This window comes from Brachyhypopomus gauderio, chromosome 14, assembly GCF_052324685.1.
Source record: "Brachyhypopomus gauderio isolate BG-103 chromosome 14, BGAUD_0.2, whole genome shotgun sequence".
NCBI classification, from domain to species: Eukaryota; Metazoa; Chordata; class Actinopteri; order Gymnotiformes; family Hypopomidae; genus Brachyhypopomus; species Brachyhypopomus gauderio.
In genome coordinates this window covers 12185468-12203686 of record NC_135224.1, presented here as the reverse complement: position 1 = coordinate 12203686, position 18219 = coordinate 12185468, and the positions used below count along the sequence as shown (strand labels likewise).

General features: G+C 44.1%; 1 protein-coding gene across 2 annotated transcripts; it reads left to right on the top strand.

Moving 5' to 3' along the window:
- Positions 1–10050: 10050 nt before the first annotated feature.
- On the top strand, positions 10051–17592 carry c14h4orf54 (chromosome 14 C4orf54 homolog). Of its 2 annotated transcripts, XM_076972797.1 has the most exons (3): positions 10051–10517; positions 10671–15090; positions 17030–17592. In XM_076972797.1, the coding sequence occupies exons 1-2, from the start codon at positions 10353–10355 to the stop codon at positions 15069–15071; spliced, it is 4566 nt and encodes a 1521-aa protein (XP_076828912.1). In that variant the 5' UTR covers positions 10051–10352; the 3' UTR covers positions 15072–15090; positions 17030–17592. The 2 variants fall into 2 exon arrangements, with proteins under 2 accessions (XP_076828912.1, XP_076828911.1); XM_076972796.1 differs by having other exon boundaries at positions 10051–15090.
- The last annotated feature ends 627 nt before the right edge of the window (positions 17593–18219 follow it).

Sequence of the window (18219 nt, the reverse complement as noted above, 5' to 3'; positions counted from 1 at the left end):
GTTTTTTCAGAAATACTTCTTGCGTGAGCTGGAAGACTTGGTTGTGGTCATACGGTATCGGACTCTCCTGCAATCAGCCGGCTACAAATTATGTGCACAATAGTCAGACCTTGGCTCCTCTTTAAGACCACCACAGTTACAAAACCATGTGGGCTGCTAACAAAATTAAATCACAGTTAGCAAATAAAACGAGAGCTCAAATTAAGGAATGTCCAGTAGTTCCAGTGCTGCCTGAGTTTCTAAAGGCTATTGCCATAATAAAAGCCTGATTTATTAACTTGATTATTTGCTATATGTATGCTATTTCAAAATGGTTTTTTTCTTCTTTTTTTAAACTGCTCTTTAAGAGATAATCATTCTCAAGAAAGCAGGTTTTTGCTTGCAAAATTGTCTGGAACTGTAAATGTCTGTATACATGTCAAAGCTCCAGAGAGCCTCGGGGGTTTGTTTCAGTTCTTCCTTTCTTTTTAATTGAAACCTTTTTTTTTACTTTCTGCATTTAAGGTTATATTAAGTGGTCATTTTCTGAATTCACGCTGTGCAGAATGTTTGATTTTACTCTGGAGCTGTGAAACGTATCATTTACAAGTGAAACCTATATAATACCCTGATCTTGCATGACAAATTGGATTATTAAGCCTATCTACAAATACGAAGTGCGAAACTGACCGTGTGAGTATACTGAAAAAGTGTGTGTGTGAGAAAGATGGGTGGTTCTTTGTAATGCCAGTCACACTGTCCCTCCCACCGAACACCTGTTCATTGCTTCATAAATCCACACTGAGGCAATTATGAGAGCTTCTGAAAGCTGGACCCCAGTCTTTGATGGGGGATGTGGGGACAAACATTCCTCCACATAGCATAAAGCACACAGTGAAATGTGGTTTAGGTGTTCCTCAGTAAAACACTTGGGTATTCTATGAGCCTATACCATACATTAAATGCAGTTTATCCCTAAGCAGGTAGATGTAACATTTTAATTCATATACACTAGCTGATCTGCCTTAACCCAGGTGCGTTATTGACCACAAAGGTCACAAGAGGTCACCCCTCTTAAAGGCTCTGTGCTAACTGGAGAACGGCCAGCAGGTCATATTCACGGCCAGGACTTCAGGCGGCTCAAGCCTGGGACGGTCCGTCCGTCCGTGGCGGAGACACACCAGAGGAGACGCATTGTGTCCCCGAGCTCTTTCACACTGGCGTCCAAACGAGCGAGAACAAGAGCAAGGAGAAAGAAAGAGAGGGCTCCAGTAGTTTTGGGATCCTGGATTAACTTAAGCCATCTCCCTTTGCTGGGGCACTGGGAGGAGGGAGTGGGGGGTTGTGGGGCTTCGCAGTCAGGACCAACAGCGGGACATCCTGTTTGAGCCTCCAAATGCCATTTCCTCTGCTAAGAGAGAGAGAGGAGCGACCTTCCACAATCGGCTCCCACAGAAGAGACGCGGGGGCATTGATCATCATCCTGGCACTGGGCCAAGGCCAGAAAGGGACCAGCCAAGCTTCTGGACGGGGAGGGGGGGTCTAAAGTATGTCATTAAAGCCGAAGGTTGGTGAAAAGTCTTCTCCTTCTGTCCAGGCCTCCCCAAAGACCTTTACACACTGCTGGTTACAATAGCTTCTAAATGCAAACTTCACAAAAGGAAGCTCTTCTTGCTAACTTCTTACTAATGTAGCTCCAACCCAGACAAGTGGAACCTGCTTAGGAAAAGGTTGATTTAAAAGAGCAATTGGTGAAAATAGCTTCTGTAAGCAGTAAATTTCTTTTTTCACACGACTAAAATTTGATTTCAAAAGTTGATACTGAAATCCTTTGATGTTTAATCTTAACAAGTCGCATCAACAGAAGCTGCTCAAGAGAATGTAACAGCATGACTCTAATATTACTTTCCTTTATGGAAGACCCACGTTCCAGTCTGAACAAAACTAGAGCAAATATTTGCCTGCCTTTAATCTGTCTGCTCACTCTGTGTGGGTACCGCGTTTGAGAATAAGTGGTTTAGGCGGGAAATTAATTGAGAGAGAAAAAGGCTGCAAAGCCGACCAAACTTCCTCTTCCCCAAGTGATTTCATCCCTTCAGTCCCTAATCCGCCATTCTCCAATCTACACACAGGGATGATAATTCAAAGCTCCCTTGTCATACGTGTTGGTGTAGTTTGTGTCCTGGGCCTTTCTCTGGGGACGGCCAATCGCGTTCACCTCTCCGCCGGCTCGTTGTGAAGAATTCTGGGTGGCGGCCGTGTCACTGGAAATGCATACAAATTAGCTTTTTCAAAAACATCAGCTTGAGATATGTAAAGAACAAAAGAAAGCAGACTTCAAAGTGACAGGCAGAGGCTGACGGGAGGGATGGCGAGGAGAAGGGAGGTGGGGGGAGAAGGGAGGTGGGGGGAGAAGGGAGGTGGGGGGAGAAGGGAGGTGGGGGGTAGCGTTCAGGCTTCACTGAGGAGACCCAGCGAAAGTTCATAAATGGTTCTGGCATAACCAGCTCTCCAGACGGGGGATGGAGATTTGATTGTTTCTTATAAGACTCCGCCTCCTTCGTATATTTGGACCCGAATGCACGGTTGCCCTGATTGTGGACCGGAGCTCTTGGAGTGGAGCCCAGATCCAACCTGCTCTTTGATTGGGCTGAGAGAGGCTTTGTTCTCCCTCGTGGAGCTGGGCGGGCCAGTGACCCGTGACCCCCCCCAGCCTGCCTACCAGTCTGTGTGAGTGCGCAGACACTCTCCCTCGCACACAGACAAAGCTTCAGTTGCTAAACCCTCCTCAAAAGCCGGGGGTGACGGGGGCGATTGGGGTGCGGGGGGGCCATAGTAAAAAAAAAAAGCCTCCCACAGACAGTCTGGGATGGCCAAGCCTTTTAAAATCAAAGCATGTAAAAAAAATTCTACAAAATTTCCTTGTGTGCAAGGTCACGTTTTTGTTGCATCTTTGAAGGCTTGTAAAAGTTTTTAGCTTTTGAAATATTCTTTGTGTTGCTAAAGAGGGGAGAAAAAATGTTCTGTGCTTTAGTTTTGGGACAAGTGAAGAGGTATATAAATGAACCAGGAATACACTCAGTCCAGTCACAGCTATGATGATTCATCACCAGTCAGAGACCTGAGTGAAAGGATGAGTTTGTTCTTGCTTTTAATGAAGCACGAGACTCCAGTGGGATGGGCACGGGATTCATTCTACTTTACCTTGATAGTAAATTTAAGAGCAATTAAAGCTTTGATTCAGTACTTGCTAATAACTGCTCCATGCCACTCTTCAATGTGTTACCGCCTCGAGGCGAGTCCCGCGTATTTCCTCTGAGCTAATTGAAAACAACTGACTTAATGATGTGCTGCTGGCTGTGCTGCTCTTCAGAGTCTGCGTTAAACAGTAGTTTATCCTGGTCTTGTGAGGAAAAAATCATTACTTACGTCTTTTCACAATGCGCAATTAATCGCAGTCATTAAATAAAACACCATAAGTGCTACAAAGGTTGGTTAGAGTTCAGTCGTGTTAGTGGACATACAGGCCTGATTAGGTTTATAAGGAGAAGACTGAGATCGGTGGGGCTTTGTGAATAATTCTAAATGGAGCGTATCCATAGATCATGAACATACCAATGAGAGGAAGTCATAAAATATGCACACAAACATTTATCTCACACTTATTTGATGGAGGTCAGTGCTAATTTTGAAAAAGAAATACGACAAAAGTGCACGTTTAAATGGAGTACAGTCCAGACGCGGGGCAGAACTGGCCGCAAAGTACAATAGCGGAGATGTGTGACTGTGTTAGGCCAGCCGTGGAATCGTATTTCCAGGGCATGGACGGCTGAATAGGGGAAAACTACCTGAGGATGCGTCAGTTAAGCTTCTGTGACACTGGCAATCAATCAGTGCAGGCATCCTCTCTCTCTCTCTCTCTCTCTCTCTCTCTCTCTCTCTCTCTCTCTCTCTCTCTCTCTCTCTCTCTCATATATGCAGGGCCCGGTTTTACCATATCTGCTTCCCTGCTGCGCTCTTCCAATGTATTTCATTACAAAGTCAAGCAGGGCCAGAGATTAAAGGAGGAATTTGAACTCCGGTTCAGTCACGAAAGAGTTTGCAACCTTTTTGAAGCCCTTTTGCTCAACTACTGAGCATGTTTGGATGTTTAGAAAGCAGCTCCTCACAATGTCACAATTCCAAAGAGTAACTTTGCAGACTGAAATATTGCTTTATTATAACAAGCCTATATAAATGAATTACTTACAGGTCCATAAACGCAGTCCTGAATACGTGCATAATGGGTGTTCATTGGTAAATAAAGTATATCTTGTTCCAACGGCTTCACGGTGGCACTTTAATCGGGGCAGGAGCAGCACCTTTAACTGCTGAGCTCCTGCAGGTCCTTGACAGAACAATCCGTGTGACTTGGCACAAAATGATAATTACCCGCCGTGTCTCGAGATCGTCGGGGGGAAAAAAGGGGGCTGTCGCCCTCTGCCAAACCCAGCAGCCCTGCCAAAAGCTAGCTAATTCGTTTCTCTCCCGCTGAGTTTCTGAATGGGACTTGTTTAGATCAATAAGCGTTTTCTAACGCTAATTCATCCCGTTAAGTGCCCAAGTATGTCAGTTTTTATTTGTGTGGACAAACGGGCAAGGCCTCGTTTACATCGTGCCCGTCCCCTCGTTACTAGTGATCAGGCCCTGGCAAGTGGCTGTAATTCGCTCCTTGTAGGAGACGCGGTGTCACACTGTATCTCCGTGAGGGACTGAGTACATTGAGGCAGCCGTACAATAATTACTGTCAGGAACCGTGTTGGGGGAGTTGGGGGTTGGTCCGGACACACTCCTGCTCAGCTTGTGCTCTAATTGCTCCGCGTTAGCAAAAAATGCTGAGTCATGGCCGGGAAATGTCACTCTCGAGAAGCTGCGCCAGCACTTCGCCGGCTACACCTCTTTCTCCTTCTTTTGAGTTACGGTCTCTTAATGGCGGTCGTGTGGGCGGCCTCGGCTGCCACGTGCGTGCGCGCGCGCGACGCATAGGTCTGTAGAAAATGTCGCAAGACGAGGGTTAAAACACCTAAACTTCTCTTTGCCGAAAAATTCTATTGGATTTTCAACCGTATGACGGTCACAACACACCTGGCGCACTTTACAATTAGAAATAGCCGTTTCCAGTCGAAGGTAAACGGCTCCGTCAAGCCGAGGCTTGCAGGTCCCGTGGCGCGCACCTGCGCCCGTAGCTCATTCCTCCCCGCTTGTGCGGTCTCGACCTGCGTTCAGACGTTACGTCCTTAACACTCACACCGAGGCAGCAGGTTTGTAGGTTTGTACTAAATTCCACCGATTCTTTATAACTTATTCGTACTCGTTTTTTCAACTTGGGTGGCCGCTCAAGGGCGGTTCAGATACTCAGGAAGGTCATTCAAAAGCACCTAATGCACGTGCACAAAACAGAAAACAAGCATCTTGTGTTTTCATAACTGACGGGCTGGCTGCCAAACACCTTTAAATGAACCAGACTAAGCAGTATTGAGAAACAGACTGGTGTTTTGTGAAAAGCTCAGAACATTTACATTAATTTATATTTAGGCTACAGCACTAATCTACTGCATTTTTTTTCTGAGTGAGCAGCTATTTAATAATATATTCGACGTAAAACTCAACGATATCTAGACATATTAGCACATGTACAAGTGTTTACATCAGTCTTGAATAGTTTTAAAAGATGCTCAGTCATTTTCATGTTTGACAGTTCTTCTATCTGAAAACTGGCGCGTGACTGCCCTCTACTGGCCAAATTAAACTATCGCGTTTCATGTTGCTTTACATCTTACTGTTAGAAGACTGACTTGGAGTCTTCCAATTTTCAGTTTTCATATTATAACATAGGTAGAAAAAATGATTATTCTAAATAGATAAAAATAGATTGTGGAATGATACATGCTTGATAGCAAGTAAATGCTAGCAAGAAAAATTTGCACCTAATACACCACCCACTTTCTACACCATCAGGGTTAGAATTGAGGTCCAGATTTCATTGAGCTGGTGCACTGTTCCCAATAAAGCACTGACACTGACAGGGTGGAGGCCCATTAGGGAGTGACACCAGTGTCTGGCACAGCAGTGTGGCTGCAGTTTTTAAACATGTCGGTGTCACTGGCCGGTTAAGAAACGGCTTCTCTTAATCAGAAGTCCTGTGGTCAGAAGCTCACCACTGACAGCACACACAAATTATTCATTGGTGTAGACTGGTGATGGTTTCTAACACACCCTAAACCAGTTAATAATAAATGTGATAGCACACTGTAACAGACATTTTAGAACATAAAATAAAGCACCCATGGTGCTGCATCACCATTCGGTGTCAGAGAAGAGGCCGTCCAATGTTTTGCCACGTCTGCGCATGCCTACACACACGCGCACACACACGCATGTGTGTGTGTGTAGGAATTTCAGAACCTGGCAGACAGAGTCTGTGCATGCCTGAGATTGCTCTATGTTTTGATGACAGCTCACTATATATTGCAGCTTCTGTTCAAACACAAGCAGCACCAGTGTGGCCTGCTGTAGCTGGGACGGCCATCTATTTTAAATAGACTTACTAACGTAGGTAAGCGTTATAATACCACAGCTTCTTAGACGACAGCTATCCCTCACAACAGACGCCTAAGAATAATTAAATGTAAAATGGATTTGCTGCATGCAAATCACAGCCGTAATAGGTGCAACCAAGTCTTTTGGACACCACAAATGTGTTGCTGCTGAGACTACAGTAAGTAAAAAAAAAATCTCTGGAGAGCTCCAGATATTTGAAACAGAAAGAACAAGCTCATATAAAAAAATGTTGTGAGGCTCACAGATTCATGTGCAAAGTAGAGAAAAAATGGCTGTGTTTACTTTTTTGAAAACTTAAACTCCCTCATATTTCCACCACCAAACGATGTGACGATACACAGGCACGCACGCATCTGCAACAGAAACAGAGCGTAACAAAAAGAGAAGGCCTCGAGTCTTCAGGGGCTTTGTGCTTGATTCGGAGAACCCTGTCAAGTTAACCCCACAGCATAAATTTGGTGTAATGAGTTCTTGACATGGCAGACAGTAGGTCTCCCCACTCCATAAACCGCAGTAGAGGTGCACAGTTGCTATTAGGCTGTTAAATCTGACACTGTCTAGTATTTCTGTTTTACCATCATATCCAGACACATGGCGAATGAGGCATGGGAAAAGATATGCACTCAATATAGAGTCAGTATGATGTGAGTCGCCATTCTGCGAAAACGAAGTGGTGTTTGCAATGCAATCTTAATTAAATTCTCTAGATAGTCCTTGTATGTTGTCAGTGAAGGTCTTCCTGGTTAGAATCACTCCTATTAAAAGACTGCTGAACAGGCTACAGTATAGAGCAAACATGATGTACTGATGTTTTGATGGAAAGTCTAAACAGTACAATGGACAGTAAAGGCAGTAATTAATGGTTAGAATGCTGTAGCTAATGATCAAGGATGGTGTTGATGGGTTTGTTGTCTTTTTGGCTCACTCCTCCAAATCAGGATTCGTATTTTTCGGTCTTTCGTGTCTTAATATCATTCGGTCTTGCGTGTCATCCTGTAATGGTGTCGCAATAGGCCATTACGTCTCTGGATAAACCCGGAGCTTCCATAACAAAATATAAAGCCCTTTTCCACATTTGAGGATACCCAGAATCAGTCCATTCTAGCTTCTCCAAGTGCCAGATCCAGACCCGGGCCTAAGGACACACTGTAAACGACTAGGCTGAGATGACCTGGCCTGAACTCAGTCAAGCAACACCAGGCCAGACGGGCCTTCTACTCGCCTGCCACTCATATATCTTCAGCAGCATCAATCATAGGAGCTAACCTTTCAGGGTGGGAAAGCCCCTGTGCTGACTCTGATCCAGCCCAGGAGCTGATGTGCAGTACCAGATTACAGATGGTAGGGAGTTTGCAGTCCACAGATAACTCAGGTAGCGATTAGAATGTTCAAATGAAGCAAGTCCATGTTCAATGAAATCAGGGTTAGATCTGATGCGGTAAAAACCAAGGGAAGCCAAATAATTCAACAGAATGCATTATAAATGATAACTGAGACAAGTGCACCACACTATACCAGTAAGAGTCATTGGGAAAGACTTATAACACTACACTTGCAAACCTCTGTCTCCCAAATGTGTAAATGTAGGTGTCTCATATTAGACAGTGAATCAGTTCTGAAATGTAGATCAAATCTAAGTTTTTTTCTAATTACAGGCCTTTTTTGTAGGGTCCTGTAAAGGATCACAATGTTTTAAATATCTATTAAATCCTTGGTATAGCTTGGAGATAATTTGACTCAGAAACATTTTCCTGTCAGATACCTGTGTGAGGCTGCGAGAAAGAAAACAGACACACACAAAAAAACTACAAAAATACCAGAAAAAACATGAGAAACATGACAAATAATACTCCACTAATACACCAGAGCGGGATTTGTGTGGTGTTAAGATGGGACGCAGGCCAAATTTCATGTCCAGTGAATGCTGGCATCTCAGATTTATTCAACATTGCAGCTGTTCCGTGTTGGGCTCTAATAACACTTACATACTTATCCAGAAGGCCTGTTGTTACAGAATTCATATGCACTAATCCAACATACAGTAAGACTTAGCCAATCCTAACAATGAGCTAAAGCAATATATAACAAAACATTTCAGTGCATTTCATTTTACATAATCATCTGAAAACTCAAGCAAATCTGAAATCCCCGACACAAATATCACTGCCACATGTACGAGCTGAATAATAGGACCGTCTGCCCAGACTAACACGTTACATAAGCAGCCATTAAGATAAATTCTGTGTTCTTAGACACAAATGATGCATTTTTTAAATAAAAATATGTTTAGTGCCGAGACATATGGAGTCGTGTCCGTGTGTCACTCTGTTAAGTTAGTCACACTAACGGGCTGCTGCAGTAATTTAAGTATTCATCGGATGATATGGCACTGCTGCGCTGGAATACCTTTGTGGTGGCGAGTAGTCGGCAGTCCTACGTGCTACCGCTCTCACGTTGCGATAATTATTCGTATACATGACAGGGTGAAAAGGTGCAATGGGCAAAATATCGCCACGCGCATGTTTTATCTGCCCTGTGAGGAGTGTGAACGCCCCACAGATATGTTGTAAAGGGTAACTGAAGTAATTAATTGTGAAAGAAAAACACATTGGAGTTTTTTTTATATTAGACCTAGTATAAATAGATCTCGCTATGTTTTTTTAGTCAGCTGCATCCTTTGGTTTATTAATGATCAGCCTCTTCTATGAGCAGTACCGTCATGTTTTAATAACATGTCATTACTAATTAAATGTAATTCAAGTTTTCAGCGTTCTGTGGATGTAACTTAAACAAATATACGAAATTATAGGATAAAAACCTCGTTATTCTTTACTTATAAGGAGCTGTCCACGGCTGTGGTGCTGAAAGAGCTAAGAACGCGTTTTTATCACGTGAAAACGATGAGTTATCTGTATGAAACACATATTACACGATCGTAAAAACCTAATGCAATTAATAGACATACCTTCATTAAAATAAACAAGTTCATATATTGTGTTTTTGTTTCAATGTTAAGTTAAACTCATTAATCAGAAACTTTAGTCATGATTAGGTGTCCTGAGAAGTTGTAGCCTGTATTTAGAAATAGTGTTTGTTGACAGAATAAAATCTTTTTTATATAGCATGCTGTGACATGCCAGTTAGAGCGTATCCTTTGGGTCTGCCATCTCATCAGATCACATGGTATATCGAGAGTTTACTATTGGTCGTTATGTTAATATTAAGGACGCCTGGAGCGGGACTACTGGAGCTCAGGAATCTTTTTTTAGCCCAAATGTTGTGTGGAAGAGTCAACCTTGTCTGCAGTATGTAACAAAACACGAGGAGCACAACATCCTAGATTTAAAATAGCCGCCTTTTTAACGTTTCGTCACCGTCTCTATATTTGTACACTATGCCGACAGGGATCAACACGACAGAACATATAATGGAAGCAGATCTTCGGCTGGTTTTAGATAATGGTATAATATAAAATTAAATTGTTTACATCATTTCCAACAAAATGTATCCATGTGTTTTGTATAAGGTCTTTAAGGCCCACACACCAAAGCTCGAGCCTGGAATGTCTGGTCCGCTCCTGTCACCACAGGCATCTGACATGACAGTCTCGAGCGCCACACTAACAACTGTCGGTAAGGAAGGGTGTGCAGATCAACAACTCTACTAGGACTTGAGAAGAGGGAGAGCAGTAGGGATTCCTGGGGACCAGTGTCTCTAATATCTACCCCATACGATCAATATCTTATCAACCAAAGGTGTGCACATAACAGGCAATGGCAGAATTGGAGAAAACGTTCATTTACAGCGGGGACAGTCACGCGCTAAAAAGTGTGCTGTCCAGCAAATCTCCGACCACCGCAGCGTCACAAAAAGATTCGAGTTATGTGGATTTGAACGACCTGATGGATCTAAAATTGGACAACACTAAAACAGTTAAAGTAAGTTTTAATAGTGACGCAACTCAACTGGCGATAATTAAAAGCACCGGCAGCACGGAAGACTCGAACTCAAAGGACGAAATCCAAGGTGCGCAGGATCGTTTTTTTACGGTGGCAAATGTGCCAATCATTACGAGCAAATCTGTTTTTCAGGAATGCGCAGGGAACGACCGGACAGACGAGTGTGAAGCGGGGGACCAGTCCAGCTCATTCGAAACAGCTTCTTCTTCCGAGATGCCACAGGTCAATGAAAACTTCACAGATTGTCCAGAATTCCCAGAGCTCGAGGGGGAGCCCGACCCCGAGAAAGCGTCAGAAAATAGTGAAACAAAAAACAACGGACACGAACAGGATGATCTGCAATACGCCGACGTATATCTCAGCGAGAAAAGTGAATCCGACGACGAAGATAGCGTTGTAGTGTCGGATTATTGCATTCCCGAAGTTACCGAAGACGAATCTCATTACATCTCGACCCACGAAATTCAGCTCACAGAGTTGGACCATGAGGTCGATTGTGATTGTGGGATGGGGTCCAGCTGGGATATCGATGACGACCTCCAGGTCTACACTTTTGTAGATTATGCTTCTTTTGACAGTGATGAAACCATTGGTCGGCAGGACAGCGTCTCGGCGAAAGTGAAAAGTAATCAGGCTGCGGCTAATACGAGCGAAGCAGCAGTCAGCAGTAAACCTGAAAGCGATCTCTGTGACTCGGACAAACACGCCAGCTCAGATGAAAAACTGCCAAACCACCGAAACGGCGCGGGGAATACAGCGGGGCAGATTCACTTGTCAATCAAAGCCACTTCCAGAGCTATAAAAGAGCCTTGCAACATCCAAGAAAAAGAAAACATTCTTTATCATACCAGCCACAGTAAAGACCCGAGTCGTCAGTATGGCTGGCACGACACAAAAGGGGGGAAAATACACGACGGTGCGAAGTGTTCCGTCGCTGTCCCGGGGCGTTTGCATTTTGGCACTAAATTAAAAGGCAAAGATAACGAATACTCTAGTGGCGCATCTAGCGCCGTCAGTGACTTGGATGACGCCGATAAGGAGGTGCGTAACCTCACGGCGCGAGCGTTCAGGAGTCTGGCGTACCCATATTTTGACGCCATCAATTTCAGCACCTCCAGCGACTCCTCGGCATCAGAACATGGGCGGGCCGTCAACAAGTGGTCAAAATTGGTCGACCTAAATTACGGCAAAATGAACGTGTCCAAAGGAAGAGATATAGTACCCGCCACGAATTTTCAATTAGCAAGAAAGAGAGAGGGGAAAGGGATAACGGGACTGACACTGACCAGTATGAGAGCGCCCCCAGTAGAAATATTTGCTTTGAACGGTAGTTTATTTAACCACAAAAAAGCATCAGCAAAGAAAATTGAGCTGATGGGCAACTTTAGACAGGATCAGAGCGGGGTCATAAGGCTGACAGAAACACTGAATCTCTGCTGTAATGTTAAAGCTGGTGCACCTGGAGGCGAAAGGCGTGCAAAATACGCGCAAAATACTGAAGGATCACGTTCCACAGATGACGTTACAAACACTGTGCCAGGCGGGCAGGGGGGCGAGTCAGGCGAGCTACCCTGCAACGCAGGACAAACCATGGAAGACACGCACAAGAAAGCAATATTCGCCTCGAGTCTGCTAAAAAATGTCATATCGAAGAAAATGCAGTTTGAGCAGGAGCGAAAAATGGAGAGGGGGGAGATATGCGAAGCCAGTCATACACCCTCTCCAAATTTGACCGGTCATGAACATGAAACGGTCAAGGAGACTGTGGCATCGAAGGGGTCGAGAGGACCGCACAGACAAAGTTCGCGATTCTCAGAGCCAGACTCTGACTTGACTATTGTTTGTTTAGATGAATTGGGGGACATAGTGGACAGCAATTCTTGCGATGCCAAGGACGACAGTCACAGAGAAGAGGCTATAACTCTTGCATCAGACCCAAATTTAGTGTCAACAAATGAAGCAGGTTTTGATACTAAAAAAGGAGCATTCGACCCATCCAAAAGCACGCTACTTCGTAGCCAAAATAGTGCATTCAGATCCTGGAGGGACGGCGAGGTAGAGTTTCAGAAGGAATGTAAAAACGATAAAAGTCCCGAGAGGAAACTGCCACGGTCTAACGGCAACCGGGTGGAAAGTGAACTGGGCGGCGATTCAGTGGACCGCAAGCTGACTAAAAAGTCGCATTTATTTGTGCCAAGCATCCAACTTCTGTCCAATGAGAAGGAAGTCGAGAAAAGTCAGCAAGATGTGAACTGCACCATGCGCAAACCGGTCGAACCAGGGGAGGTAGGAGGTATGAAACCGCGCTCAGACAACACTCTGTATGTCTCAGACGCCGCTAGAAGTATTGTAACATCGAAATCACCAGAGATTAAAATAAGTTTGAGAAGTGTTAGGGACAACAAAAGCGTCCCCTTCAGTATTGCTAAGCTGCTAACTCCCAATATAGGCTGCCATGCAGGCAACCTGATAAAGGCTGCCGACGATTCTAAATGCCACGCGCTGGCTGCAGCGTTTAGGAGCGACCCGTCTGACAGAGTTCCCCAGTTTATGGTCCGAGACATTAGAGAGAACAAGGGCAAGCTACACACACCAATACACCAGGTTAGAGACGTGCGTAAATTGGTTAAGAGCTCGTACCACTTTGTGTCTTTGGACAACAATGAGAACAAGTCTAACAGTGCAGACGGAGAACACAAAACTTTCAAAAGGAACGCATATCGGAATCCAGTCTCCCTTTCCCCGATAGTGATTAAGTGTCAGTCTGTAAATACAAATAGCAATGTGAAACAATCCAGGAATTTAATGGAGTCCTCTAAACATAACCCTGCGGAGGACATACCAGAGACCGACAGGTCCTCTCCTCAGGAGGCTGTAGACGGTAACAAAACCAAGATGAAACACAGCCACAAACAAACTGACAAAATGCCGCTAGCCACCACAAAGCAAGACGGCTGTTCTGGATTAAGAACTGAGACTGGGTCTGGCACAAAGAAGCTAGAGAAAGTGAGTGACACAGGTGAAAAGAAGTCTGACTCCAAGATGGCTGCTTTGGAGAAACTTCAGGCAGCTGTAAAGACGATGGAGCAGCTTTACGTGTTCGACAAATACGAGTGGAAGAGGAAAACCGATGCACGGCCTATGACGGACAGCCACGTGCTCTCGCTAATTGCTGATGAGGAACATGAAGGTTCTGATGAAGAGCCAGGGAACGCTGATTCTGTGTCTGCTCCAGCAGCTGCCGTCAGACGTGATTCAAACGCAAGCAAAACTCCACCTTCTGGGCAGCAGTTTACCCAATCAGAAATACCCCCTAACAAAGAAGAGAAAGAAACATTCAAAACCTCACCTGTGGTCCATGAGAACAAAAATGGCCCCAGACCTTTGGTGCTGCCTGGAGGAACACCTAATAAGAACATATCCAACCTGAGCCACAGTGAGAAATATTCTGCCCCAGTCACATCAACCTCAGTAAAGGCCCCACACATGAACGTCTCATCTCCGGCATCTCTTGGTCCTAAAAGTATGACGCCCATGTCTCCAAAGCCACCGCGGTCTTTGAAGATCTCCCAGCCAAAACGCACACCCGAGGAGAGGCAGAGACCCAACGGCGTTGAGGCCGGATTTGCCCCAGTGCAGTTTACTACATCGGCGGATTCTGAGAACTATTTAACCATCCCCGTGAAACCCCGTAGCAAACAAGCCATCAAATCGGTCTGTGATCAAACAGCAGTGTACACGTTCCCAGCCCACGCCGGTAAGATCCAAACCATCAGCCCACCATCTCACCTGGAACATCGCAGTGACGCCAAAAGCCACAGAGATGGTCACCAGTCCCAAAAATGCTCAAGTATTGTAATGGAGACACAGTCCCCAGATACCCCTACTGCTACCATCTACCACCACTCTCTGCCTGTTACAATGCAAGCTACTCAGCCTCAGGTAATCTGTTTCTCCCCAGTGGTGCAGCCCTCCCCAGTACCCACCGAGCACTTCCAAACGACACAGAGAAAAATGCTCCTGGATCCCACTACTGGAAGTTATTACTTGGTGGACACCCCAGTCCAACCAGCCACAAGGCGACTCTTCGACCCAGAAACGGGCCAGTATGTGGATGTGCCCGTGCCCCCTCAGCCCCCCATGACCCCCGTGTCTATGCCCATCTCGCCCCTGGCCATCAGTCCTGGAGCTTATGGCCATACCTACATGTTCTACCCTGGGTACATGCCCACCACGGTTATTCCCGCCCGGACGATTCAATCCCAGCTTTCCATGCAGGGGGAAGTGGAGGCAGGAGACAGGCCCCACTTCCACACAGCGCAGCAGGGTGATGGGGCCTACATGGAGAGCCCTTATTATGTGCCCTCTGGGAAGTCCCAGCACTCCGCTCCCGGAGCCCAACACGTCATCATGGGCAGGGCCATCAAAAGCAAGCAGCCTGTCATCAGCATCTCCTCCCAGCAGGGACCCAGGATCATCGCTCCACCCTCCTTTGATGGCACCACCATGAGCTTTGTGGTGGAGCACAGATAACTCACTGTCCTCTTGCAGTGTAAGTGTTTTTTGGTCATGTCAGACCTTCACCTGCACCTGCACTATTTTACTATTACCCTAGCATGCCATGCACAAAAAAATTAATTAATTAATGAGTATATATATATATATATATATATATATATATATATATATATATATATATATATATATATATATATATATACACCAGAGGCTTGTACTAATAACAAGAAAGATATTTAACACTTGAACTATGTAGGAACTGTCTGCAATAATGCTTTGTAAACGAACACAATGCTTCTTCCTCATAAAGCCAAAGATGATGAACCCAATTTCTGTGAGTATAGTAATGAGTTCAGTATTCATCATATGATACAATATCTAGTGGTTCTGGTAAAGCAACGTAAAGTGTAAGCATAGCATTAATTAAAAAACTTAATAAGAAAAAAATAAAATAAACTTTTTTGTTACTGCCACAGGAAATACAAACTATGTTTACACATTTTAAATTCACTAAGATACTTTTTAACAGATCATTTTGCTATGATTCCAAATGCATGAAATGGGCAAGAGGAGATGGCTTCAGAATAGAAGCTGGTGTCCGTACACACAGGTCAGTGCAGGTGTTTGTGTTCCAGCTTCCAACACCACATGTAGAACAGGCCAGGGTGTGTTGCACTGCAGAAAGAAATACAAAGTGAAGTGTACCATACTGGGCAAAATTTCCCCATTGTAAACTGGTGTGTGCTGTTACGAGTATCTCCAGTCATTACAAACATTAATTTATTTAATACATTAATAAATGTATTTAAATGGGCTTGATTCGACTTGAATCCAAGTAAGATTTATGTGTTGACCAGAACAGAACTAAAACGTAAACTGCCTTGAAGGCCTATAAGGAACCGAGAGCTACGTTTCATGATCAGTGAATGCAAAAATGCACAAGATCCAAAGCACATTCATTTATCCTTGGTTTTTGACAACAATCTTTGTACAGTAATTACGGTAACTACGTGTAAAGATATTCAAGTTGCTAGATATTCAGTGTGTTGTGTTTACAATACCGGTTACTTATGTGGCTGTAAATTGAAGTAGTATGTGGCTATTCAGAGTAGAGTAACTCAAGCATGTCTACTGTGACCCCTGTTATTTAGAGGTTACATTTTAACCTCCGTTCAAGCCAAATATCATAACACGCCAATGGAAAATGTGTTAATGGATGCTTTCTATTTTGGGATGAGGGGCTGTGTGTCTTGGAAGTTCATGACTGCCTGACTTGCAATATTTTGAAGGCACGTAACAAATAAACTCGGATGTCTGTCTTCGTTCCATGGCCACTTGGAAAAACAAACAAAATTAAACCTCTTCATGAGTCCAATACATGATCCAGGGGCTCAGTCCAATATCGCAGTTGCCCATTTCATAAAACACCTAACCGCATAATGTGTTTTGCAGAGTGTGGTGTGGTTGGAGATGGGTGGTGTTGGGGTAGTGGGGGGGGGGGGGGGGGGGTGGAGGCTCTGCCTGAGTCAGGCTGGACAGGTCGGTGTAGTGGTGGGAAGGATCGAAAGGCCAGGCACCATGTGGCATGTGCTTGTGCTGATACAGGACTCAGCCAGCTGCTGCTGTATATCAAGGCAGGGGTGTGTGTGTGTGTGTGTGTGTGTGTGTGTGTGTGTGTGTGTGTGTGTGTGTGTGTGTGTGTGTGTGCGCATGTGTGCGTGTGTGTGTGTGTGTGTGTGTGTGGGATGGGGGGTGCCAGCCTTTATATAGGACAGCTATATACAAAAGGGAAAGGACCAAGAGGCAGGCAAAAGTTTTTAGGAAAGTAACTAAACAAACTACACACGTCTACAGTCCGGACAGACAGCAGGGTGAATAGTAAGCCATGCAGTGGTCTGTAATCTCTGCAGCTTGAGAAATTGTAATAAAACACTACTGCAAGTCTAAGAATGATCTCACTTTGTTTCTCGCAGGAAACATATTCCTCCCATCGTCATTTCCCAGTTTCACCAACCCCTCGTGAAGCCATCTTGGCCATCTGGAAGCCCGCGGTCTGCACCACCATCACCCACCCTTTGCGTCTTTTGTTGTGGATCTGTACTGTTTTTCCTTGTTTGTGATAGTTTGTGATGCAACTATGCAGTGTCTATTTCTTGAAAGTTCTAGATATTTTTCAGCTGTGTGAAAGTGAATAGATTTTGGACAGTGCATTATAGCATTTTAGATTAAATCACTTGGACACCTATTGAATATCTGTAACGTAAGATAATGGAACAGTAAAAGGATATTGACATGACAGTATCTATCTGTCATGTCATGTCAATAGATCTCTCTCTCTCTCTCTCTCTCTCTCTCTCTCTCTATATATATATATATATATATATATATATGAGAGAGATGTTATAGTAAAGAACACAAATTTTCCAGAGAAAGAGGACATTTCCGACAGAGGTCCTTCATCAGCTGTGCAAGCAAAGTGCTTATGAATTAGTAATAGGAGGAACCAATTTGTATGAGAAGGTAGATGTTCATATATATATATATATATATATATATATATATATATATATATATATATATATATATATATATATATATATATATATACACCAAGGCAAGTCAGTGTGGTTATGAGCATCTGCAGGGAAACACTAGAATGCTCCTGATTTCTCCTTGTATCCCAGATTCTTATACTGAAACTATGTCCTTAACCTTTGACCTTGACTTCACCACCCCTTCTTTTTAGCTTTTGCATTGGAAGTGTGTGTGATTACAGTACGGTTGTGCTGTATTGCTCTGTGTTTTGTTTCTCCTTGTACTGTAGAACCACCAAGAAACACAGTGGTTTGTGTTGATTCATATGGTGGTGAACAAGATGTTTTAGGGGACTGACCGCCTCTATTGATCTTACCTACAGTACCAGTAGTGTTTGTGTGTTTGCATATGTGCAAGTCAAGTGGTGTGAGCTTGGGCGTTCAGCCTGGGCCTTTCTGGAAGGGGTGATGGAAGATGAAGACAAAGAGGAAAGTAGTTTACAATTAAGAAATGGGATATAAGGTAAATTGATTTCAATTATATTGTAAACCAGTAGAACTCCATAACTATATTTGGCACAGTGATGTTCTATACATACATGTATATATGTTCATCTTTCACTGTAGTT